Source organism: Dendrobates tinctorius, unplaced genomic scaffold (assembly GCF_039654945.1).
Source record: "Dendrobates tinctorius isolate UK_male_01 unplaced genomic scaffold, ASM3965494v1 ptg000097l, whole genome shotgun sequence".
NCBI classification, from domain to species: Eukaryota; Metazoa; Chordata; class Amphibia; order Anura; family Dendrobatidae; genus Dendrobates; species Dendrobates tinctorius.
In genome coordinates this window covers 24026264-24052875 of record NW_027361765.1, presented here as the reverse complement: position 1 = coordinate 24052875, position 26612 = coordinate 24026264, and the positions used below count along the sequence as shown (strand labels likewise).

Sequence of the window (26612 nt, the reverse complement as noted above, 5' to 3'; positions counted from 1 at the left end):
TCTGGTCTTGATAAAATAAAGGCCTCTGTCCTTCTCTTCCTCTTCTCTACTTCTCCAGCAGACGTCTTCACTTCAATAAAAGAGAAAGCAGCCTAACAAACCTCAGTTGAAATTTTAACGCCCCCCCATCCTTCTTCCACTGTTACCACTGGGGTAGTACAGGTGGCCCAGCTATATCTGACAGTCTCCCGCGATACCTCTTCTGTTGGCTGTAAGCATCAGCCTATTGCCGGCTAAAGAATACTAGCTATGAACCCGTTCTACGCCCGGGTGGCGAGTATTTTTATTGATATACGGTCTCCCATCCTGGTATGTGCTGCCCCTCTCCTATCTTGGGGTGCATGGCACCCCTCATCCCTATTCTGGTATGCATGGGCCCCTCACCCCCCCTATCCATCCTGGTATGCATGGTCCTCTCACCCCCCCTATCCATCCTGGTATGCATGGTCCTCTCACCCCCCCTATCCATCCTGGTATGCATGGTCCTCTCACCCCCCCTCTATCCATCCTGGTATGCAAGGTCCTCTCACCGCCCCTATCCATCCTGGTATGCACGGTCCTCTCACCCCCCCTATCCATCCTGGTATGCACGGTCCTCTCACCCCCCCCTATCCATCCTGGTATGCACGGTCCTCTCACCCCCCCCTATCCATCCTGGTATGCATGGTCCTCTCACCCCCCCCATCCATCCTGGTATGCATGGTCCTCTCACCCCCCGATCCTGGTATGCATGATCCTCTCACCCCCCCTATTCTGGTATGCACGGTCCTCTCACCCCCCTATCCTGATATGTATGGTCCCCCTCTCACCCCTATTAAACTACACATACAAAAAAAACATTTATACTCACCCTTCTTTCCTGTGCTCCAGCGCTGTCACGTTCTGCTGGAGGCCGGGCGAGGAGTCTGGTGCCGCAGCACGCGCATGCCCATAGCGCTGTCCGGCGCCGTATTGCTGAAGACACACTGCAAATGTGTCTTCAGTAAAATAGCGCCAGATCGCGATTCCGGCCACGCTCCTGCCCCGGTCTCTGGCTGAAGAGAAGCGCCACGGCAACGCTCCTCCCGGTCAGGTAAGTATGTAAGCATGGCGCCCGAGATCGTGGTATGTACGCATACCGCCATCTCCGGGCGCCATACACACTCCTCACCACTGGATGCCTCATTCTGTCTGGAGCCAGACTGCGCAGACGTGTCGCACTTTTGCAGCCTATAAAGGCTTCAGACAGAGTGACGCTTAGCCCGTTATATTATAGATAGTTTCCTGACTGCACTGCTCGCTATAAACACAGAAGAACATAAGGAACACACCGCTTTCTCATAATATGTCACTGACACTAGTTGTGTAGTGGTTGCCACCTTGTACGCCAATAGGCATTGGTGTACACAGAAAAAAAAAAAAAAAAAAAAAGATTGTCTTATACTGATATACTTTATATTACAGCACTAGCAGACCTCTACTAACAGGTGGTACTAAGACATTTAGTCTATTGACACACAGGCATCATGAAAAAAGGTTGAATGATACAAAGGATATGTCTGACAGCACATCGCAAGTCCCTGTTCTCCAATGTGTACAGAGCAAAATCAGAGACTGAGTCACCGACTAATGCTGCTAACGAACATCACTGGCTGTGAAGACGGATCGCTTAACCTGGGGACAGCAGGATTATTAGCTCTAATTGGCTAGCCCTGCTGACCATTCTGTTATGGCAACAGCTAATCCTAAGTGCCATAGACGACAAAAAAAAAAAAGTGCGCCCTTTACATGCTGAATACTACTTGTACCTGAATTTGGCCTTTTTCAGTTTGATGGTGACCAAAAAGCCATTAGCACTACAGAATCATTATCAAGCAACTTGGCCAACAAAAAAAACAATCTTATTCTGCTTTGGGTCTCTATTACAGCCATTTCCAAATTCTAAATTCAAATCCTTGTGTACGGAGGCTGAACATACCTCAGGAAGGGTGTATGGTTTGTGTACAAATCGCTGGCTTGTTACCTTGGTTAGCGGACTCTGCCAGAAGACATTGTAGTACCATGCAAATTTTGGCCTTGGCATTGCAAACCCACAGAAATTTGCAGTAAAACCATGTGCAGTTTGGGATGTTTTTGACGGTTAAAAAAAGCCTTGAGAAAACAAAATTAGTCAGTTTGGTTATGTTGTCATAATGCCTGCATCAATCCGGGTACATGGTCACTCTGGTGCCTGCATCAATCCGGGTACATGGTCACTCTGGTGCCTGCATCAATCCGGGTACATGGTCACTCTGGTGCCTGCATCAATCCAGGTACATTGTCAATCCGGTGCCTGCATCAATCCGGGTACATTGTCATTCCGGTGCCTGCATCAATCCGGGTACATTGTCATTCCAGTACCTGCATCAATCCAGGTACCTTGTCATTTCGGTGCCTGCATCAATCCGGGTACCTTGTCATTCCGGTGCCTGCATCAATCCGGGTACATTGTCATTCCGGTGCCTGCATCAATCCGGGTACATTGTCATTTCGGTGCCTGCATCAATCCAGGTACATTGTCATTCCGGTGCCTGCATCAATCCGGGTACATTGTCATTCCGGTGCCTGCATCAATCCGGGTACATTGTCACCCTGGTGCCTGCATCAATCCGGGTACATTGTCATTCCAGTCCCTGCATCAATCCGGGTACATGGTCACTCTGGTGCCTGCATCAATCCGGGTACATTGTCATTTCGGTGCCTGCATCAATCCGGGTACATTGTCATTTCGGTGCCTGCATCAATCCGGGTACATTGTCATTTCGGTGCCTGCATCAATCCGGGTACATTGTCATTCCGGTGCCTGCATCAATCCGGGTACATTGTCACCCTGGTGCCTGCATCAATCCGGGTACATTGTCATTCCAGTCCCTGCATCAATCCGGGTACATGGTCACTCTGGTGCCTGCATCAATCCGGGTACATTGTCATTTCGGTGCCTGCATCAATCCGGGTACATTGTCATTTCGGTGCCTGCATCAATCCGGGTACATTGTCATTCCGGTGCCTGCATCAATCCGGGTACATTGTCATTCCGGTGCCTGCATCAATCCGGGTACATTGTCACCCTGGTGCCTGCATCAATCCAGGTACATTGTCATTACGGTGCCTGCATCAATCTGGGTACATTGTCACTCTGATGCCTGCCGGGGACCACGGACACAGTGTGCACTGCTACTAGCCATGGGTAATTACTAAATCTACCTTAATTTACCTTCTACATGTCCGTCGTTTGGTCCATTTAACTGTTTTCTGGACACTTGCATATACCTTGGGATATACGTACTTTTTTCTACTGCCAAACAGTCTACTATGCGCCATTGTGCTATGCAATTGTTTATCTTGAACTCTGTCATCCTGTGGCCACAGATCAGAGTCCATTCTTTGAGGCCCACGGTGTACTTTGGCTTAAAGTATATAATCCATTATTGGATACACAGTCCGAGGACGAAATGCATGAATATTACAAAAATGTACTAACTACTTGTTAATACCCACATAGCTACCCTATCAGTGCCACTGACCACTTGAACTCTGGGTTCACTGCCACTACCCTTTTGCCCAACTTTCCTATGCATTTTAATATCTAGGTTTAAATTTCCAATAAAATTTGTTTTGACTGACAAATCTTTGTGGCATTTAACTCAGTATTCTCACTTTTGAATGCAAAAATATAAGTCCTTCAACAGGTTTAAGGTGTTTGTCCACTACTGGGACAACAACTCTTCGATATGAAATCAAAACAATTGTACTCCCCTTCGGTGCCGGCACCATTCCAGCTGTGTCAGCGCGTACGTTCCCAGGGGTTTGTGCGGTTATTATAACACGCGAGCCCTGCGGCCAATCAGCTATGGTATCAATTTAATCTCCTTTGGACAAATCACATATCAAGAGGAAGTCCAAGAGCAGCCACAACCCTAGCTTCCTGCTGATGGTCAATATGTCCGAATGTGGGGACAGTGACACCAGCGCCGATTGGGTGCCGGGCTCACATGTCATAAGAACTGCATGATAGCCCTAGAAATGGGAGTGCCAACACAGCTGGAACAGCGTGACTACAGGAGGGGAGTAAAAACACATGTGACATGCACAAATGTGAACAAGTCGGTCGGACAATGTTCACACCACCCACTGACTGAAATACAAACAAAGCACAGAATGACAAATGTGCACAAATACCTTGCAGTAAGACATATGACAGTTGTCAGCAAGTGCTGATAAAAAGATGACAACAAATACAGGGTATTTAGTAGATACTTATTTTGCAAAAAAAAAAAAATGTATACCAAGCTGCTCCACCTCGTCAAAGTAACCCTTATTGAAGCAATCCCTATCTAATGTATTTAAAACCTGAACATATAAACAGTGTCTAAATGAACACGATTAAGACAGACGCTTTCTAGTATGGGCACGTGGTGTAAGACAGCTTTTTATGTGCATGCCACACAAAAGAGGGGTGGGGTCTCTCAAATCATGCATAAGCACGCAAAAAAAAGGAGGGGAGTGTAGGTTTACGTTATCGGTGTCTAACATTCAGATCGAAGAGGGGTTGTCCTAGTAGTGGACTACCTCTAATTAATATGAATAGTACAAAAGGAAAGAAAAAAAATGGCCTTAAAAAATGTATTTACATATATAATAAAGCAAAGAATATGGATTTATCCCGTATATACAATAGTTTTCAACAAGAAACTGCAACATACAGCCTTAATGGAAACCTGTCAACTTCTACACCCCAAGGCATTTACAATATTTATCTGATTAGAACTTAAATACATTAACTTGCATGACCCCAAAGCCATGCTTCAGTAGCAAGAAAACAGGTTTTGACATTCCGTATGTATTGCGTCTGGAAGTGCACTGGGCCGTGACAATGCACTTTGGCTCCTCCGCCTCGCGCTATATTCCCTGCCTAGCGCCACTCTCCTCTAGTTGATAGACATGTCAGTGGCTTGGATACACGACCGGGAATAGAAGCATGAGGCTGAGGGTTCGGAAGTTCATTGTCACGTCCCAAAGAGTTTCCAGAAACATATACAAAGATTCAAAGCGCGATTTTTCTCTCCAGAAGCATCAATTTGGGTCACACAGGGATCAACTTGCTCATCCTTTAAAGATATTAAGAAAACCATGAATTTCTCTGGAATAAGACATCGGACAGCAGATAGTTTATTCACCTTCCTATGACCTGAGGCCCGCGTACTGATGGCTCAGTAGGGTTCATCCTACTGTCAGATTCCCGATAATGATGGCATTATGCCAATAGAGGACTAGGATGCCTTTTCCTTTCTTTTTCTGTTTCTATTTTTGTACTTTTTATACTATAAAAGGTCTGCTAAGAGTAACTAAACTATGATAAATTAATGTTATTTACCTCTGGTATATTTTTATAAAAGGTTTTATAAAACCAATTCACCTAGCCTTAAAACATTCAAGGTAAAGGTTAATTGATTTGAGAAGAAAATGCAGTAGAAAATCTAATAAAAACACTAGGCAGTAAGTTTTGCTGCATGAATCACAGTGATAGCCTTTCATTTGCTGCCCAATAATCAGAATGTAAGAGCGGTCTAGTGCACATTTCCACTCTGGCACGCTGTATGTCCGCTTCCTTGTCTACTATGCACATTTCCATGGCCCACTAGAGGCTGTGTCTGGTATTGCAACTCATTCCCATTCGTTTCACTTGTAACTTCCATAAACACCGGACACAGAGGCTACTAGTAGCACAGAGCTGTGACGGCAATCAATGGAGATGAGATGCCAGTCGGAGCACTAAGCCTTGTTGGAACATCAGATATGTTTGATTAAAGGCCCCTATACCCATTAGATTCAAGGCCGAGGGACTGGCTAGTTATCTAATGTGTATGGGGACCTCTAAACTGGTAATGCACTGCTGGGAACAAAGATCTTTCATGGAGCCCAAAAGACCATATCACCCAACAAACGAGCTTTCAGCCTGTTAGGACTGCATGATTATCATAAAAATAGCATTAATAGGAACGCCTGCTCTCAACCATCCAGTGTAAAGAAGGGTTCACATCACGTAGATTAGCTGGGGCTTCTGAAAAACAGAATTCAGGCAGATCCACAGACAGGACCATTGACTTTAATGAAGCAGCCCCTTTTCAGCAGTATCCGCTGGTATGAGGTAGGCACTAAAATGTGATAGACTGCGATTTTATGCCCGCCTCAAAAAAAAGGTGGACTTTCGAAAATGAAGTCAGGGAGGCCACAAAGTGACTTATCCAATAAGCTCCAGGGCCACATTTCTCAGGGTCTTAGACGGAAGTCCAGACATATTATGACTAAAGCGTGATGTGAACGTAGCCCAAATGACCTGGAATTCATGAACGGATCGTAGATCTCCCAGGAGAGGAGATTTCACAACAAGACTCACTGGGTAACTGGTGTTTTTGTCGAAGTTGTTTTTTTTAACATTTAGTAAACTAGTAACATTAATCCTACGCATTGTGTCATGGCATACACGTGTGCAGGAGGTCACACTGCTCCTTTAAGGGTTACATGTCTAAGATATACAGTACTCCCTTACGGGCAAGGAAAATGCAGAAGTAAAATGCATGAAAAAAAAACAGTCTGTTTTCCATGCTCTGTCCAAACCGGGGATTAATCTGAAGCAAACACTTTTACTCATTGACAGATTTCCGCTTATAAATATGCAGAGATCCTATCCCAGGAGCAGAACCAGATGAAAAATCATTCGATATTGCAGCAGTAGTAGCAGAATAAACGGCTAAACATAGCAGATCAATGCAATCCTCCATAAACCAAAGAGATCGTGGAGGTAATTATTCTCCTTTATGGTATTCTCATGCACTGCGGTTTTGGAGATCAGAATGGCGTGCTGAAGGTTTCAACAGTCGGGATATAAGAAAAGACAACAAAAGAACACTGTTATTCCTGGATACATTTTCCTGGGGCTAGAATGGTAACCTGTCAGGCAGGCAACATAAGGAGCTGAGCAGATTGATATATAGACTTGTGGGAAAAAGAGTCTGTGTACCCCGTTTTACTAATTGAAATGTATGCTCTTCCTTGTCTTTTTAGTCTTAATCAGTTGTTGGCAGCCATTTCTAAATGCAAGATTATGCAAGCAAGGCTGTGAGTTTATGAGTAAGACCACCCACTTGATGGAGAGAAATATAAGAATGAGCAAAACTTAAAACGGTTGTTAACTATTGTAAAACAACACTTATACTCATCTCTGGTGCAAGCGGTTACAGTAGTGTCGGCACTGGTGCTCCCAGTGATTGTGTGACACGGTTATGTCATGCGATACTCGGGAGAGCCAGTGCTGACATCATATGAATGGCACCGGCACCAAAAGAGAGTATGTGTGCTATTTTTTTATTATTTGGATGGTGGAGGGGGAGGAAACAGGGATTGTAAAGGGAGGTTGTCTGAGTAGAGGACAACCCCTATAATTTAGTAACCAACACGTTATACTGAAACTTTTCTCATAAATCATTATTTCAATCTGATCATTTTTTCCTGCATCATAACAAGCTGCATGCAGACTGGACTTCAATTTCGATGTGACAAGTTCCCTTTGTTCTTGCTATGAGACAAAAGTAGCTCTAGTCAGGTATAAAAGTATAAAAAGGGATACAAAAAAAATGTAATAAATTAGTCTCAAATGAGGTTCAATATTGTAAAATACCATGGAACTCACTTAAAGGGAACCTGTCAGCAGGATTGTGCACAGGAACCTACACACTGCCAGGTCGGTGCAGTTATACTGATTAAAATGATACCTTGTTTGATTAAATCCATCTTGTGGTTGTTGTGTAATCTTTATTTGTAGTTTTAAGTAAATGAGATTCTGGTGCTTCGAGGCGGGCTGTGGGGGTCTTCATGTGGTGCTCTGCGCAAGCACTGCCGACGCCATTTCGCCATCTTGTTGGAGACAATTTTTTTCCTTCAGCAAAATGGCAAAGGCGGTGGCGTCTGCGCAGTAGAGTATCGTGTTTCGAATTACGCTACTGTACAAGCACGGCCAGCGCTATTTTGAGGAAGAATTTTTTTTATTTTCTCAAGCAATTTATATATGACTAAATAAAATAAAAATCTGGATATTATTATAGATGTGATCACAATACAGCACAGGCGCCGCCACCGACGCCTACATGATGAATGTTTTTTTCAACACCATAACATATCCAGAATGTAAAATAGGGGGCAGGTCATTGAGGGATCAATGACCTGTCATAAGCCGTAAGGATGAATAGCTAATTAGAGGATCACATGAAGACCCCCTACTGGCCATCTGAAGCGTGAGCATGTCATTAACTGAAAACTACAAATAAAGATTAAACAACCACAGGACGGATTTTATCAACCAAGGTATAATTTTAATCAGTATAATGGCGCCAACCTGACACTGTCTGTAGGTTACTCCGTACAATCCTGATGACAGGTTCCCTTTTAAGAAGTTTTTATCCTCTTAGTATATTGCGGTCATCATGTTATAGAGCACTGTGTATTTACAATTGCTCATTTTGCCTTTCTACGCAGTTAATTTTTTTTTTTCATCAGGTCTATGACATCACATGATTAAAAACTCCTAAGCTCTATGTAGGAACAGGTAGTCTCGTTTCCCTGCATGAGGCATCATTACAAAAGCAATTCTTATGAATTCTTATGACTGCAAATTCCCAGGCAGCCTGGCTGAACCTCCTATTAATCTCCTGACCCAGCTGCTCCACTCAAGGACAATAAGCCACTCATAGGGGGTCCAGGGTTAGGACCCCACGTGGTTGGCTACAGTCCGTGTATAAACCTAGCCGCAGGCACTGAAATTCCTTGCAGCGCTGCCACAGGGCACATATTACACAGTACACAGCTGTCCATGTGATGCGTGTTCATGCCAGGTCCTCCAGAACCAAAGGAACTCTTTGTACCGTATATGTATTATGGCAAGTCAATATACGGTAAGTGTTAAAACCATGACCCCATTTGAAAACCCAAAAGGCGATTACTTAAATATGGTTTTCAAAATCAGACAACCTACTTAAGGGAGGGTTTTCGACAAAATACAATTATATCTTCTGCCCAAATTAATGGAACAGAAGTGAACATGGTCAGCAAGACATGTTGCCTCTTACTGTGGTCTACTACCCTCATCTCCTGAGCCGTCCGGCTCTAGTGACAGGTGATAAATGATCGATCGCTGGGACACCACCAATCATGGGGACAGAAGATTATGTATTTTGTGGGAAAACTCCTTGAAGGAAAATGGAGGAAAACACATTTACAAGTTAAGAATAAAAATCATGGCCATAAAAAAAAAAAATTACGGTATACGAGAATACTTTTATTAATGAAAAACCTGAAACAGCAGTAAGCCAGTAAAGTGGACATAAAAAATTCAGTATTCACTCTTTGTAGACAATAACCAGGAGAGTAAGTATGAACTGAGAGCAATTTACCTCCTAAGGAGGAATATTCCTACCACAAACTGAATCATACAAAGCATTGCTGGAGAACAAGACAAGTGCCATTAATCTGATATGAAATGCTGCATGCCACCAATGACAATTACCTTCAGTTTATCTTTTCATATCAAACAAAGGTCCTTTAAGCCTCCATAATGCGATATTACCTTGTGAAGCAACACAAGTCGCTTATGGACCAGAGGCTCTTAACTACCACGCAGGAGACCAATAAAACACAGATGAAAAAGGAAGATATTTGCGATGCAACGTGTGATTTTTATTTTCCTTTTTCTCTCGATTCCAATTGCAGTAATGCATAGCTATATATGTGAGATATGTGCTGCCTTTGTAATACCAATCAGTAGTACTAGGGTAAAGAGTCTTCTTAAAAGAGGTTTTACCAAGTTTGGAAGTCATCTCTAACCAAAAGATGGGGGATAACTCACTGATTGCTGATAGGTTTGACCGCCTAGATTCCCTACGATCCTAGGATTCGGACTTTTCAGTGATCTCTCGGAATGGGGCAGAAGTTGAGCATACGCAGCTTGGCTCCATTTACCTACTACGGTACTGCTGAAAAATTATAATTAACTAGTAATTTGATCTTCTGGAAACTATGACAGCACCACGGGAGAGTGCCCGCCTCTTAGGACAGGAAACCTGTAGGCATAAAATGGTGTAGCCTCCCACTTTCCCTCCATGGATTACAAAGATTAGACGACTGCTTATGTAGTTATTTGGCAAGTATAACATAAAAAACCCTTCATCTAATAGGATTGCTCTTTTTGCCGTACATCTATGTGGTCAAATATCCAAACCCTGAAGGAGAATAAAAAAAAGAAAGGTAATTAGGAAGGGCGCTGCCACAATGTCCAGAAAATCAAATTTCCAATTAGTGTAAATATTTTTCCACATCGCCCATGGCGCCACCACAAGAGAACCTTCTTCAGGCTGTGTGCCCACGTAGCGATTTTTAAGCGTTTTTGCTGCGATTTTCGGCGCGAAAACATTTTAAAATCGTGTACAGAATGCCCCCCATGCATTCCTATGGCATTCCGCACATGCTGTGCTAATGCTGCACTTTTTTCCGCAGCAGAAACGCATTGCGGAAAAAATCGCAGCATGATCATTCTTTTGTGCGGAATCGCAAAGAATTGCCGCGATTCTGCACCCATGGGAATGCATGAGAATCGCTTACTTCCCGCATGTGGCTATGCCCACCATGCGCGAAGTTAAGCGTCTCATGTGCGGTTGGTACCCACGGTGTGGAGGAGAGGAGACTGTCCTCCAGGCCCTGGGTATCATACCCCTGTAAAAAAAAATAATAATAAAAAAATCGGGGTATATTTACCTTCCGATGTCACGCGCTGCATTCCCGGCCTCAGCGTTCCCAGTAATGCCTTGCGAGACCTGTGATGACGTAGTCTCGCGAGATCGCTATAGTAACACGAGACCAACGTCATCACAGGCTGAGGCCCGGGATGGCAGCGCGGGACGTCGGAAGGTAAATATACCCCGATTTTTAATTTTATCATTTTTAACATTCTATCTTTTACTATTGATGCCGCATAGGCGGCCTCAATAGTAAAAAGCTGCTCACACTTGTCAAACACTGTTTGACGAGTGTGACCAACCTGTCAATCACTTTCCAAGCGATGCTTCAAATCGCTTGGAAAGTGCTTGAGAAAATCGCAGCAAAGTCGCGAACAGAATCGCTGTGAAATCGCAAGGAAAAAAACGCGCAATTTCTGGGAAGGAGTCCGGTTTTCATTGTGCGTTTTAAAACGCTACGTGGGCCCATAGCCTTAAGGTTAGATCATCGACTGCAAGAGGCTACGCCCAAAGGAAAGATTATAGGAAGAGGATAGGTCCAGCTATTAGTGTCTACATGTGGGGACAAATGACACTGCAAGAAACGACCTGGAAACCATCTGCAGAGACTTTGAAGACTTAGGCAAGAAAGTGAAAGAACTGGGAGTGCAGGTGGTCTTCTCTTCCATCCTCCCAGTGGATGGCCATGGAACAAGGAGGTGGAATAAGATTCTGCAGGTGAACAACTGGCTATGTCGATGGTGCCGTCAGCAACTATTTGGATTTCTGGATCACGGAGTGAACTACTTATACGATGGACTACTTGCTAGAGATGGGGTGCACCTTACGAAGACTGGAAAGCATGTATTTGGAAGTCGCCTTGCTACACTTGTAAGGAGAGCTTTAAACTAGAACAACATGGGAAGGGAAGCAAAAGACCAGAAAAAGCCATACTCCTGACAAATGCTATTGAGAACTCTGCTATTAGAAGTGGAAAGGAAGAACAAAGACGAAAGAATCTAATTAAAAAAAATATTGGCGAAAGAGAAACCAATCACAAACTAAAATGTTTCTATACTAATGCACAAAGCATGGGCAACAAACAAGGAGAATTGGAACTACTAACACAGGAAAAGAAATATGATGTCATTGGAATCACTGAAACTTGGTGGGACAATACACACGAATGGAATACATGGCTAGAAGGATACAACTTATTTGCAAGAAACAGACTTGATAAACGAGGAGGAGGTGTTGCATTGTATGTTAGAAACGCGTATATCTGCACAGAGATTGAAGCTTCAGAGACTGGGAGTTCTGTGGAAACTGTTTGGGTAAGAATACAAGGACAGAACAATGGAAAGGACACCATTGTAGGCATTTACTACAGGCCGCCTGTGCAAGCTGAAGATATGGATGAACTCTTTATGCATCAAATGGCCAAGTTCTCCAAAAAATATGACATAGTTGTCATGGGAGATTTCAACTATCCAGACATTTGTTGGGAATCTCTCTCAGGCAAAACTAACAGGTCAAGGAAATTCTTATCCTCTCTTGCTGACAACTTTATCTTCCAAAAGGTAAGGGAGAAAACAAGGGGAACTGCTACCTTGGATCTAATCCTTATAAACAGGGAGGAAATGGTTGAGGAGGTAAAAGTGGCTGGGACCCTAGGAGGTAGCGACCATGCTATTTTAGAATTTTGGATAACTAGAGGCGGATGACCTGTGAAGACTCAGAAGTCAAGGTTAGATTTCAGAAAGGCAGATTTTAAGGGATTCAGAAAAAGAGAATTGGAGGGATCCAATGGCTGGATATCCTTAACCCCTTCCTGACATCCGACGTACTATCCCGTCCACGGTACCCGGGCCCGTATGACCGTGGACGGGATAGTACGTCTACCGCGATCAGCGGCGCCCACGTGGTGAGCGCCGCTGATCGGGGCCAGGTGTCAGCTGATTATCACAGCTGACACCCGGCACTATGTGTCAGGGGCGGTCACGGACCGCCCCCCGACACGTTAACCCCTTGCACACCGCGATCAAACATGATCGCGGTGTACCGGAAGTTAAAGGGAAGCATCGGCAGGGAGGGGGCTCCCTCCGTGCTTCCCTGAGCCCCCCACGGCAGCGCAATGTGCAGCGCTGCTGCGGGGGGCTCCTATCCTCCAGGCCCCCGAATCCAAGATGGCGACGGGGGCCTTCGGTGACCTGAGGAAGCTGGCTTCCTCAGTGCCTGCAAAGCGCAGGCAAGAGGAAGTCTTCTTCAATGCCTGTGACAGATTGCTGATCTGTCACAGTGATCTGTGATGTGACAGATCAGCGATCTGTCACAGGACAGTGATGTCCCACCTGGGACTAAGTAATAAAGTAAAATAAAAAAATTAAAAAAAAATGTAAAAATAAATTTAAAAAAAAAAAAATCGCCAAATAAATTAGTAAAAAAAAAAAAAATTCCCCAATAAATTCATTTTTTGAAAATAAAAAAAAAAAAAAAAAACAATAAAAGTACACATATTAGGTATCGCCGCGTCCGTAACGACCTGCCCTATAAAACTGTCCCATTAGTTAACCCCTTTAGCGAACCCCTTAAAAAATAAAAATAAAAAACGAAGCAGAAAATAATGATTTATTATCATACCGCCAAACAAAAAGTGTAAAAACGCGCGATCAAAAAGACGCATATAAATATCCATGGTACCGCTGAAAACGTCATCTTGTCCCGCAAAAAACGAGCCGCCACACAGCATCATCAGCGAAAAAATAAAAAAGTTATAGCTCACAGAATAAAGCGATGCAAAAATAATTATTTTTTATATAAAATAGTTTTCATTGCATAAAACCGACAAAAACATAAAAAAACGACCTAAATGAGGTATCGCTGTAACCGTAAAGACCCGAAGAATAAAACCGCTTTATCAATTTTACCGCACGCGGAACGGTGTAAACGCACCCCCCCCAAAAGAAATTCATGAAACGCTGGTTTTTGTTCATTCTGCGTCCCAAAAATAGGAATAAAAAGCGATCAAAAAATGTCACGTGCCCGAAAATGGTACCAATAAAAACGTCAACTCGTCCCGCAAAAAATAAGACCTCACATGACTCAGTTGGTCAAAATACGGAAAAATTATAGCTCTCAAAATGTGGTGATGCAAAAACTATTTCACAATAAAAAGCGTCTTTTAGCGTGTGACAGCCGCCAAACATAAAAACCGCCATAAATAGTAAGTCAAACCCCCCGTTATCACCCCCTTAGTTAGGGAAAAATAATAAAACTAAAAAAAAAAAGTATTTATCTCCATTTTCCCGTTAGGGTAAGGCTGTGTGCACACGCTGCGGATTAGGTGCGGATTCATCCGCGCGGATTTTGTAAAATCCGCAGGTGAAACCGCAGGTCAAAAGACCTGCGGTTTTACCTGCGGATTGCTCTGCGGTTTTGTCCTGCGGTTTTTCATCTCCTCAATAGAGGAGATGGCAAACCGCAGGAGAATCCGCAGAAAGAATTGACATGTCAATTCTTTCTGCGGATTGAAAACCGCAGATAATCCGCGTGGAAAATTCCGCACCGTCTGCACTGCGGTTTTTGATTCCCATAGGGAATCATGGTACTGTACACCGCAGCAGAAACTGCTGCGGGTCCGCAGCAGCCAAAACCACTGCGGAACCGCAGCAAAATCCGCAGCGTGCACACAGCCTTAGGGTTAGGGCTAGGGTTAGGGCTAGGGTTAGGGTTTAGGGGTGTGTTGGGGTTCGGGTTGGAGTTATAATTGGGGGTTTCCACTGTTTGGGCACATCAGGGGCTCTCCAAAAGCAACATGGCGTCTGATCTCAATTCCAGCCAATTCTGAGTTGAAAAAGTCAAATGGTGCTCCTTCCCTTCCAAGCTCTGCCATGCGCCCAAACAGTGTTTTACCCCCACATGTAGGGTATCAGCCTACTCAGGACAAATTTCAAAACAATTTTTGGGGTCCAATTTCTCCTGTTACCCTTAGGAAAATAAAAAATTGGGGGCAAAAATATCATTTTTGTGGAAAAAAATGATTTTTTTATTTTCACGTCCGAGTGTTATAAACTTCTGTGAAGCACTTGGGGGTTCAAAGTGCTCACCACACATCTAGATAAGTTCCGTGGGGGGTCTAGTGTCCAAAATGGGGTCACTTGTGGGGAGTTTCAATAGTTTAGGTACATCAGGGGCTCTCCAAACGCACATGACACCCGCAGACCATTCCATCAAAGTCTGCATTCCAAAACGTCACTGCTTCCCTTCCGAGCCCCGACGTGTGTCCATACAGTAGTTTTCTCCCACATATGGGGTGTCAGCGTACTCAGGCCAAATTGGACAACAACTTTTGGGGGTCCAATTTCTCCTGTTACCCTTGGGAAAATGAAAAAATTGGGGACTAATTGATCATGTTTCTGGAAAAAATACGATTTTTTTATTTTCATGCCCTGGCATTATAAACTTCAGTGAAGCCCTTGGGGGTTCAAAGTGCTCACCTCACATCTAGATAAGTTCCTTAGTGGGTCTAGTTTTCAAAATGGGGTCATTTGTGGGGGGTTTCCACTGTTTAGGTACATTAGGGGCTCTCCAAAGGCAACATGACACCCGCAGACCATTCCATCAAAGTCTGCATTCCAAAACGTCACTACTTCCCTTCCGAGCCCCGACGTGTGCCCATACAGTAGTTTTCTCCCACATATGGGGTATCATCATACTCAGGACAAATTGGACAACAACTTTTGGGGTCCAATTTCTCCTGGTACCCTTGGGAAAATAAAAAAATGGTGACTAAAAGATCATGTTTGTGGAAAAAATACGAATTTTTTATTTTCACGCCCGGGCGTTATAAACTTCTGTGAAGCACTGGGGGGTTCAAAGTGCTCACCACACATCTAGATAAGTTCCTTAGGGGGTCTAGTTTCCAAAATGGTGTCATTTGTGGGGGATTTCCACTGTTTTGGTACATCAGGGGTTTTCCAAACGCGACATGGTGTCCGATCTCAATTCCAGCCAAAAACGTCAAATGGCGCTGCTTCCCTTCCGAGCTCTGCCATGCGCCAAATAGTGGTTTACCCCCACATGTGGGGTATCAGCGTACTCAGGACAAATTGCACAATAACTTTTAGGGTCCTGTTACCCTTGGAAAAATAAGAATTGAGGGTGAAAAGATCATTTTTGTGGAAAAAATATGATTTTTTAATTGTATGGCTTTATGTTATAAACTTCTGTGAAGCCCATGGGGGTTCAAAGTTCTCACCACACATCTAGATAAGTTCCTTAGGGGGTCTAGTTTCCAAAATGGTGTCATTTGTGGGGGGTTTCCACTGTTTTGGTACATCAGGGGTTTTCCAAACGCGACATGGTGTCCGATCTCAATTCCAGCCAAAAACGTCAAATGGCACTGCTTCCCTTCCGAGCTCTGCCATGCGCCCAAATAGTGGTTTACCCCCACATGTGGGGTATCAGCGTACTCAGGACAAATTGCACAATAACTTTTAGGGTCCTGTTACCCTTGGGAAAATAAAAATTGGGGTGAAAAGATCATTTTTGTGGAAAAAATATGATTTTTTAATTGTACCGCTGTACGTTATAAACTTCTGTAAAGCCCTTGTGGGTTCAAAGTTCTCACCACATATCTAGATAAGTTCCTTGGGGGGTCTAGTTTCCAAAATGGGGTCACTTGTAGGGGGTTTCCACTGTTTAGGTACATCAGGGACTCTCCAAACGTGACATGGCGTCCGATCTGAATTCCAGCCAATTTTGCATTGAAAAAGTCAAACGGCGCTCCTTCCATTCTGAGCTCTGCCATGCGCCGAAACAGTCGTTCCCCCCACAAATCAGGTATCAGCGTACTCAGGACAAATTGCACAATAACTTTTGCAGTCCAATTTCTCCTGTTACCCTTGGTAAAATAAAAAAAATTGAACCTGAAGTATTTTTTTTGTGAAAAAAAGTTAGATGTTCATTTCTTTTTAAATATTCAAAAAAATTCCTGTGACGTACCTAATGGGTTAATAAACTTCTTGAATGTGGTTTTGAGCACCTTAAGGGGTTCAGTTTTTAGAATGGTGTCACTTTTGGGTATTTTCTATCATATAGACCCCTCAAAGTGGCTTCAAATGTGATGTGGTCCTAAAAATAAAATGGTGTTGTAAAAATGAGAAATCGCTGGTCAACTTTTAACCCTTATAACTTCCAAACAAAAAAAAATTTTGGTTCCAAAATTGTGCTGATGTAAAGTAAACATGTGGGAAATGTTACTTATCAAGTTTTTTGTGTGCCGTATCTCTGTGATTTAAGAGCATAAAAATTCAAAGTTGGAAAATTGCGAAATTTTCAAACTTTTTGCCAAATTTCCATTTTTTTCACAAATAAACGCAAGTTATTTGAATGAAATTTTACCACTAACATGAAGTACAATATGTCACGAGAAAACAATGTCAGAATCACCGGGATCAATGGAAGCGTTCCAGAGTTATGACCTCATAAAGGTACAGTGGTCAGAATTGTAAAAATTGGCCCGGTCATGAACGTGCAAACCACCCTTGGGGGTGAAGGGGTTAAAGACAAATGTCCAGGAAGGAAGGGAAATCTTGAAAAATGAAATTCTCAAAGCACAGTTGTTAACAATTCCGAAAAGAGGGAAGAATAGGAAGCATTTAAGGAAACCAGGATGGATGAACACAGAACTTAAGCACATGCTAAAAAGGAAGAAAAAAATGTTTATAAAATGGAAAGAGGGAGGCATATCTAAAGAAGAATATAATGCTACCTGCAGGGCACAAATCAGATTAGCTAAAGCTGAAAATGAATTGAGGCTTGCAAGAGATGTCAAAAGCAATAATAAAGGATTTTGGGGATATGTCAAAAGTAAAAGAAAAGTCAAAGATGCTATAGGATTTTTACAGGATGAAAATGATGAAATGGTAAGACAGGATGTTGAGAGGGCTGAACTTTTAAATTCCTCTTTTGCATCTGTTTTCTCTCAGAAAGGAAATGTAACATCAACTGTTATTCACTGTCCTATTAAGGGAATAGAAGAATCCAGGATATCTATAAACAGAAAGATAGTGAGGAAACACTTAGCTAACCTAAATGAATTCAAGTCTCCAGGTCCAGATGAATTACACCCCAGAGTACTGAAGGAGATGGCAGGAGAAATTTTTGAACCCCTCTCCATAATCTTTGAAAATTCTTGGAGAACAGGAGAAGTCCCAGAAGACTGGAGAAGAGCAAATGTTGTTCCTATCTTCAAAAAGGGGAAGAAGGTGGACCCAGGCAACTATAGGCCGGTGAGTCTGACTTCTATACCAGGAAAGATCTTTGAACAAATTATTAAACAACATGTATGTCAATACCTGGATAAGAATGAAGTGATTAAACAGAGTCAGCATGGGTTTGTAACTAATAAGTCATGTCAGACTAACTTAATTTCCTGCTATGACGGTATCACTGATTGGGTGGATCAAGGAAATGCTGTAGATATAGTATATCTTGACTTCAGCAAAGCATTTGACAAAGTCTCTCATACAATCCTTATTGAAAAAATGACTAAGTATGGAATGGACAAGGCAACTGTTAGGTGGATTCATAACTGGCTTAGTGATCGGACCCAAAGAGTGGTCGTAAATGGCTGCACATCCAGTTGGAAAAATGTCTCAAGTGGGGTACCACAGGGCTCTGTCCTGGGCCCTGTATTGTTCAACATCTTTATCAACGATTTAGATGAAGGAATTGAGGGTAAACTGATTAAATTTGCTGATGACACAAAGCTAGGAGGGATAGCTAATACTAGAGAAGAGAGAGAGAGGATTCAAAAAGATTTAAATAAACTGGAGAAGTGGGCAGCAACTAACAGAATGGTTTTTAACAGGGAGAAATGCAAAGTACTACATCTGGGCAATAAAAATGAAAAAAGTATATATAGAATGGGAGGAATAGGGCTAAGTGACAGCACATGTGAAAAAGACTTGGGTATACTAATAGATCACAGACTGAATATGAGTCAACAGTGTGATGCAGCAGCAAAAAAGGCAAATGCAATTCTAGGATGTATTAACATAAGCATACAGTCTAGATCACGTGAAGTTATTATTTCCCTCTACTCCTCTTTAGTCAGACCTCATCTGGAATATTGTGTCCAGTTTTGGGCACCGCATTTTAAAAAAGACATCAACAAACTGGAGCAAGTTCAGAAAAGAGCAACCAGAATGGTGACCGGTCTGCAAACCCTGTCTTATGCGGAAAGGTTGCAGGATTTGGGAATGTTTAGTTTGCAAAAGAGAAGACTGAGAGGAGACTTAATAGCTGTCTACAAATATCTAAAGGGCTGTCACATTGTAGAAGGATCAACTTTATTCTCATTTGCACAAGGAAAGACTAGAAGCAATGGGATGAAACTGAATGGGAGGAGACACAGATTAGATATTAGAAAAAACTTTTTGACAGAGTGATCAATGAGTGGAACAGGCTGCCACGAGAAGTGGTGAGTTCTCCTTCAATGGAAGTCTTCAAACAGAGGCTGGACAGACATCTGACAGGGATGATTTAGCGAATCCTACTTTGAGCAGGGGGTTGGACCAGATGGCCCAGGAGGTCCCTTCCAACTCTACGTTTCTATGATTCTATGATAAGGATGAAGGTGCAGACCAAGTTGCAACCTAACAAATTCATTCAATGCATGCACCAACTCTCAGCCCAAGAGGTGGACACAGCTCTAGTACATTTGGTCTTGAGACATCCTGGTACTGGTGAACTGTGATTATAAGGCAAGGCAATAGCAGATTTAATCCATTTGGCTAAGGACAAGTTACTAATTGATCATCTTTATTTTGACACTCAAACTGGATAAAAAAAAAAAAGAGCTATCCATTGAAGAAAATGCAGCCAAATATTCCACAAAAAAAATCTAACAAAGCCAATAAGAAAGCAGTTTAAGTCAGACCCAGGGTTATTGCAAAACGAAGGAAAAACAAATCTGTTGAGATCTATAAGATCTTGACGGTACATTAGGAAGGAAGACAGGATTAGGTTTAGCAAAAGCCAAGGGAAGGTTAATAGAAATAGCATGCAATTCACCTATTTTTCTAACAAAGGTAATGGCAACCAAAAAAATACTTTTATGGATAATGAGCTTGATGGAAATACTGTCAATGGGCTCAAATGGTGACTTAGTAAAAAAAAAATTTGAAACCAAAATTAAAATCCCATGGAGGAAACTTTGGAGTAGCAACCAATGATGAGTGCTCAGCAACTTCAGACTGAAAGAAGGAACAGAGGACCGAAACAGATTTTTAAAAAAAGATACTAATATCTAGTCCCTGCTCTAACCCCAACTGAAGGAAATCCAAAATATTTGACATGGGAATTTAAGCAGAATCCTTAAAACCTTACAAATTCAAAATTATTTTTGAAGTAACTGGCTTCCTACATTTTAACATGATGGAGAACACTCATTTACATAGCCCATTGGTTCAGAAGTTATCTCCACCTTCTGAGCTTTGTCTTGAGTAAAGAAGCATTTTATGAGTCAAGTCCAGTATAATTCCCTGGAATATATGACACTGAACAGAGACTAGAAAGGATTTTTGGAAATTGTCCATCCATGACAAGACCGGATTTATGTTACCCGCTCTACTGGAATGCGACATTTCTTCTCTGTTGGCGCCATGAAAATTAAACTGTCCAGATAGGGAATTATTTCCTTCTGTGACATGGGCTGCCACACAGCAAAGATCTCTTGGATAAAGATGCAAGTAGCTAGCAAATTTCCAAACGTTAGGGCTTCAAACTGAAAAGGACATGTCTTCCTTTTTGCATAATAAGTGTTTGGACTTTTTAGAGTCAAAATCATTCTTAATTCCCCATCCCCAATTGGCTTTTTTTTTTTTTATTACCACCATAAGCATGGGTTAAAAAAAAATAGAATGACAAGGCGCCAGTACCTGTTTTTTTGAAGAGCAATTTACGGCATCTTCCTCAAGCAGATGTCAGGGTGTAAACATACATGGAAAAATGGTACTGGTGTCAGTGTTGTGCACCAGTGTATGGTCAGGGTGTCAGTGTTTTTGTTTTTTATATAAGTTACAAACCTTCTCCTATACTTTACAATGTTACACACAGTCAGCACACGGAATGTACACTGATGCCATCTATGTGCTGTACGTGTTTATGTACCCATAGACTTGTATTGGCCCTTGTCATCCGTGCTGCTGGAAAAAACAACTGACATGACATGAGAATAGCACCATCGACTAAAATGGGTACGTGCTGTATCCATGACAAAAAAGGTATACAACATGTACTTGCAAATAATGAATTAATATTGACCTGGCTGTCTGGTCCACAAGAAATCTTTCGGAAAGTGGTGGGAAAAGGACCTAAACTCTAATTTTATTACTTTGTTTAAAGAGTTAAGTACCCAGGAATTTGCTGAACTCTTTTTGGAATTGGGATAAAAAATAAAGTAAATAAAAAATGAACCTGATAGCTGATACATGCTGCCCAATCCACAGGCAGCATGCAACAGACAGGGCTGTAGGATCTCAGCCAGTTATGCGATTCTGAAACGCGGTGGTGTTTGAGAAAAAAAATTATTTAAAAGCCGCCAGGGGTCCAGCAGAACAGGAGACCAGTTGAACAGGCGGGTCCCTGGCTATGTGCGTGTATAGACCTGTCAGTGGGTGGGCAGAAGCCACTGGGGACCCGTCTCTCTGACTAGTCTCCAGCGGCTCCTCAAGTATGTTATTCTTTGAAACACCACAACGTTTCAGAGTCAAGCATACCTGGCTGAGCTCATACAGGCAGTGTCTAAGGCAGGCGTGTGGTTCTCTCTAACCTTCTCTCTTCTGGCATTATTGCTACTGATATTCAAATTTCCTTTAGAAATTGTTCATTTCATATCCTCCTTTTAGGCCATGTGTCCCCTGTTAAAATGTTCTAACTCTCTGAAAGGACCTATATAATTTTGGAAGGGAATGAAGGAAAAGCCTTTCTTCTTAGCAGAGGACAGAGAAAGAATATCATCTAGGAAGGAACCTAACACATGGGCTCCTCCACAGGGAATAATACATAACGGGAATTTAGATGCAAAACCTCCCTGCCTATTGTGGCGCCACAAACATCTAAAGAATGAATTAATGAGGGAGGTGGCTCTAGTCACCAATCTGAGTGTCAGTAGAGGCAAGAAATGGGCAGCTTTTTAGATAACAGCAAGAGAGGACGGGATCTGATCCCTAGAACCTTTCCCTCCTAACTGCAAAGCTAACTGTTCAAGCCATACATTTACAGATCTAGCCGTACACGTACTGGCTATACCAGGTTTTAAACCCACAGCCCCAGATTCATAAGCTCTCTCAGAAAGCCCTCAGCCTTCCTATCCATAGGATCTTTGCATTGGCCAAATCCATCGATGGGGAGAGAAGGTTTTCTAGAAGCTTTAAATATAAAGTGACCAATTTTCAATGCCTTGTCCCAACAACCAGAATAAGACTCATCAGAGGGGTATTAACATTTAATGCTCTCTGGGATAAACCCTTTTTTGATGTTTTTTTTCCCTCCATTCCTTCTTAAAAGGGTTGTCCAGGCTTGGGGCTCAATCACCTGAAGACGCCAAATCTCCGGTGAAACATGCTGGGGAGGCTTTAGGTTTTACTAGCTTCAGTAAGTCCGTGTTATTAGCAACAATATTAGAGAGTAGTTGGTACTGGCAGCACCAGGCTAATAATTATCAAAATTCACTAGTGTGGGATATATATGGAATTACTATAATGTGAGCATAGTGGTAAAGGGGTTATATCCCGATGTCCCCTTATACACACTGGCTGTCGTCTCTTTACTTATTCTTTAGTTCATTAAAAGTACATTTTTAACAGTCTGTAGTTAGGGATCACTTGCCTTCATTGGCAAATCGTAACACTCCGTGCTATAAGGAATCACATGTCTACAGTCACACAGAGATGGCAGTCTTGAGTCCCAGGCCTGGACAACCCCTTTAATGCTTGGCTCTTAACATCCAGGCTACCAAATATAACATCCAAAACAGATCTTAATTCTTTTGGATCTTCAATGTTCATTGTTGCTCTAGCAGCTTTTACCAACTGATTAATATCTTCAGATGGAGAGGGGGTGAGGGGAGAGGAAAAAGTAGAAGAGGTGACAAATCTTGACTTCCCACCACATATAACATCCTCTGGGCTAGTAACATTAGGATGGAGGCCCCTACATGGGGGTGTACAAGGAGCAGAATTTGTGTACTAGAGGCGCTCAACCTGCCGGTACTGAGACAGCAGCCACCAACACTCCCCGGCATCTACCTGCTCAGCTATCTATACAAAGACATTTCTGGTTAAAGTCTCTTCACGTCTGTTATCCATTAAAGTAGTCTCACTAAAGTGATAATCCGAATCTCTAAAGGAAAAAAAAATACAAAAAACTTGTAGGTGAAAAGCAGGGCTGTGGAGTCGGAGTCGTGGAGTCGGAGTCGGTGCTCATTTTGGTGGAGTCGGAGTCGGTATAAAATGGACCGACTCCTAAAATATATAATAAATTGGGTACAGTAATTCAATGCAGGATGTGCTGAATATTTTTTTATAGGAGTTTGGGAAAGTTATGAAATGTCCTATAAATGGCTGTTATATTCCTGATCTAAGGCTACATTCACACACAGCGTTTTTCCTGTGTTTTTTGAGGATACGTTTTTCAGCTGCAAAAGCTGATCATCTTTTTAAAAAACTGCATCACCTGAAAGGTTTTTGAGCTCATAGATAATGTTTTCAATAGCAAAAGCAGATTAGAAATCTGCTCTATCTATATATCCATTTATCCATATCTGTCTATCCATATCGTATCTGTACCAAAAAGAATGAAAACCGGGTAGTAAACCAATATATATTCTGTTCTATCTAAATATCTTGATTATTGGATCATAAAAATGATTAAATGTCTGAGGTTCACATTGTACTACAATAAATTTTTCACTTAAATATAAGCAATATGTGTGGGAGTCGGAGTCGTGGAGTCGGAGTCGTGGAGTCGGAGTAAGGGAAATTGAGGAGTCGGAGTCGCAGGTTTGGCTTACCGACTCCACAGCCCTGGTGAAAAGAAAGTAGTCAAGAGTCGACAGGCGGAAACAACAGGTACTGACTGGTAAAGCGCAGCCGCCTCGTCTTCGGCAGAAACACAAGCACTAGCTAGTTCTTGCTGAGGCAGAAAGGACTTTTCGGGAGAAAACATGTCACCTTTCAGGTTTGCAGATAGGGTTTCCATTTGATGACTAACCACACTTCAGAAAACATCAGAGTTGCCTCGGGCGTACATAATGTAAGTGAATTTGTCAAATACAATAAACAAAATAATAGAACACAAATCAAATCACGCAATGAGATTTTTTTTTTTTACGATTGGATAAATGATAAACTCTTACCGAAGCTGGACTGGCACGGAGACGCAGCCCCAGCCCCCAAACCCCACCCAGATCACAATAGTGCACCCCTGCGTTCTGGATGCTATTTAAGAACAGATGGCATGCTTGAGGATATTTTGCTTTGCTTGGCCACTCACTGGGGTAAGCCAATCAACCCCAACGGTGGTCATAAAAGAAAACTTTTCTCCATCTGTTTATAGTCAATTTGTGAGCAGTAGCTACTGCCTAGCAGAGATGGGCCCCTTTTATTATGTTGCCACTTTCAGCCCCATTTTCTCCTCACCCCATCCGCTGTTCCTCTTGGTTTTTGCCTTCTGCTCCATCCTCCTGTCCCATTATAATAGAACGGCCTCTGCTCTCTACTTTACTCCAGCCTCATTGCTTTCTTACATGGCTCCTTTCTTCTTTTCCTGCGGGGCAGAGGAGCCTCTTCGTGCACTGCTTCCTCCGCTTGCAAGTCTGAACTAAAGCACTGGCAAGGGGGAGTGCTGAGCTGGAATCACATACTCGCCAGCTCCCTGCGCGGCTCACACTGGCACCTAATGCCAATACAGGTAAACCGTGGGAGGTGCAGCTAATGTGCGGCACACAAACACATGTATGACACGTCAGGTAGAGCGGTCCATGTTGGATCGGCCTACTGGGAATCTGCCTGGTGAAATTTTCATCAGCCCGGGCTGGTGGGCACCATGGTCACACTAAACACAGATTTTCTAGTTACTTAAACAATGCTACATACTTGACTAAACGACGCAAGCACTAGATGGTAGAACCTGCGAGGTACATGAAATATTCCAGAGTTCTACAGTTGTGACAAAACACAAATATTCTGCAGAGATTTGGAGGAAAACAGTAAACAATAGTAAGGTGGTGCCATACGTGAGCACATTACTGTACATAGTAGACTCCATGCACCGCTGTACAGGGATGTGCATGAGCTCGATAAATAATTTATCTGGGATTTCTGAACTACACAGTTTACACACACCTCCGATGGTGCAATAAAATATCCGCATACATCCACACAATGCGATAAAGGACATGCGCTACAATGATCTGACAATACTTACGGATATCATCTTCGTGATACATGACGGAATGGAATGGAACGGCTTTGCCTTTGAAATATCTTTCTGCTGGCTCCACATAAAATGTGCCTTGCGGGGTCTTAATAAAGCCTTCAAATCTACCATTCAGCAGAGATCCGTGAGACAACGTCCCGTGCTCACCTGTTAACACAATACAGTGCAAAGTAAGCGATCTAGAAAGGAGAGAAAAAGACAGGAGCGCACAACAAATAGACCAAAGTCAAAGAGGAGACCGAACGATACCAATAAAGAGATGTGAGATCCCTGGAGGGGCAGAAATGTATGATGGCACATTTACATGGTGCACATTTCCACCAAAAAAGAAGCAAAGCATGCACTATATACGGAGACCTTTAATGTCCCACGGCGTGACTATCAGGAGCCGGAGGTCTACCACAAGCATTATTGCCAGAAGTTAGCTTTCAATATTGAGGAAACCAACAGATATGTGGACACGATTCCGGCATACGTGGCATGTAACGGGTGAGACCGGCATTTGGCTGTGGCAATCACGAGTGATGTACAGCACTAGATATGCCGCAAAACCAGCAGGGCGAGAAGCTAGGGAGACATTTTGGGGTAAATTCACATGTAGTTTATTACTTGCAGAAATGTGTTTTTGTTGGGGGGTATAGTTTACACACTATGTTGCAGCGACAGTGCAATCTTTGGCCACACAGTGTCTTGCCTAAAATTACAAGCAGAGGGCAGGAGGTGAAGGTGAAGCGGCACGGAGGACACTGGACACTCCACGGCACGGAGGACACGGCACGGAGGACACTGGACACGGCACGGAGGACACTGGACACGGCACGGAGGACACTGCGCGGAGGACACTGGACACGGCACGGAGGACACTGGACACGGCACGGAGGACACTGGACACGGCACGGAGGACACTGGACACGGCACGGAGGACACTGGACACGGCACGGAGGACACTGGACACGGCACGGAGGACACTGGACACGGCACGGAGGACACTGGACACGGCACGGAGGACACTGGACACGGCACGGAGGACACTGGACACGGCACGGAGGACACTGGACACGGCACGGAGGACACTGGACACGGCACGGAGGACACTGGACACGGCACGGAGGACACTGGACACGGCACGGAGGACACTGGACACGGCACGGAGGACACTGGACACGGCACGGAGGACACTGGACACGGCACGGAGGACACTGGACACGGCACGGAGGACACTGGACACGGCACGGAGGACACTGGACACGGCACGGAGGACACTGGACACGGCACGGAGGACACTGGACACGGCACGACACAGAGGACATTGCGGACACTGCTCTC

General features: G+C 43.3%; 1 protein-coding gene across 1 annotated transcript in view; it reads right to left on the bottom strand.

Annotated features, from left to right (window-relative positions):
• Positions 1-26612, bottom strand: part of ADAM10 (ADAM metallopeptidase domain 10) — a 211913-nt gene that overhangs the window by 50562 nt on the left and 134739 nt on the right. Inside the window, exon 4 of the mRNA XM_073586969.1 lies at positions 25275-25433. Within this exon, the coding sequence (XP_073443070.1) occupies positions 25275-25433 (159 nt within the window). The remainder of the gene's footprint in view (positions 1-25274; positions 25434-26612) is intronic.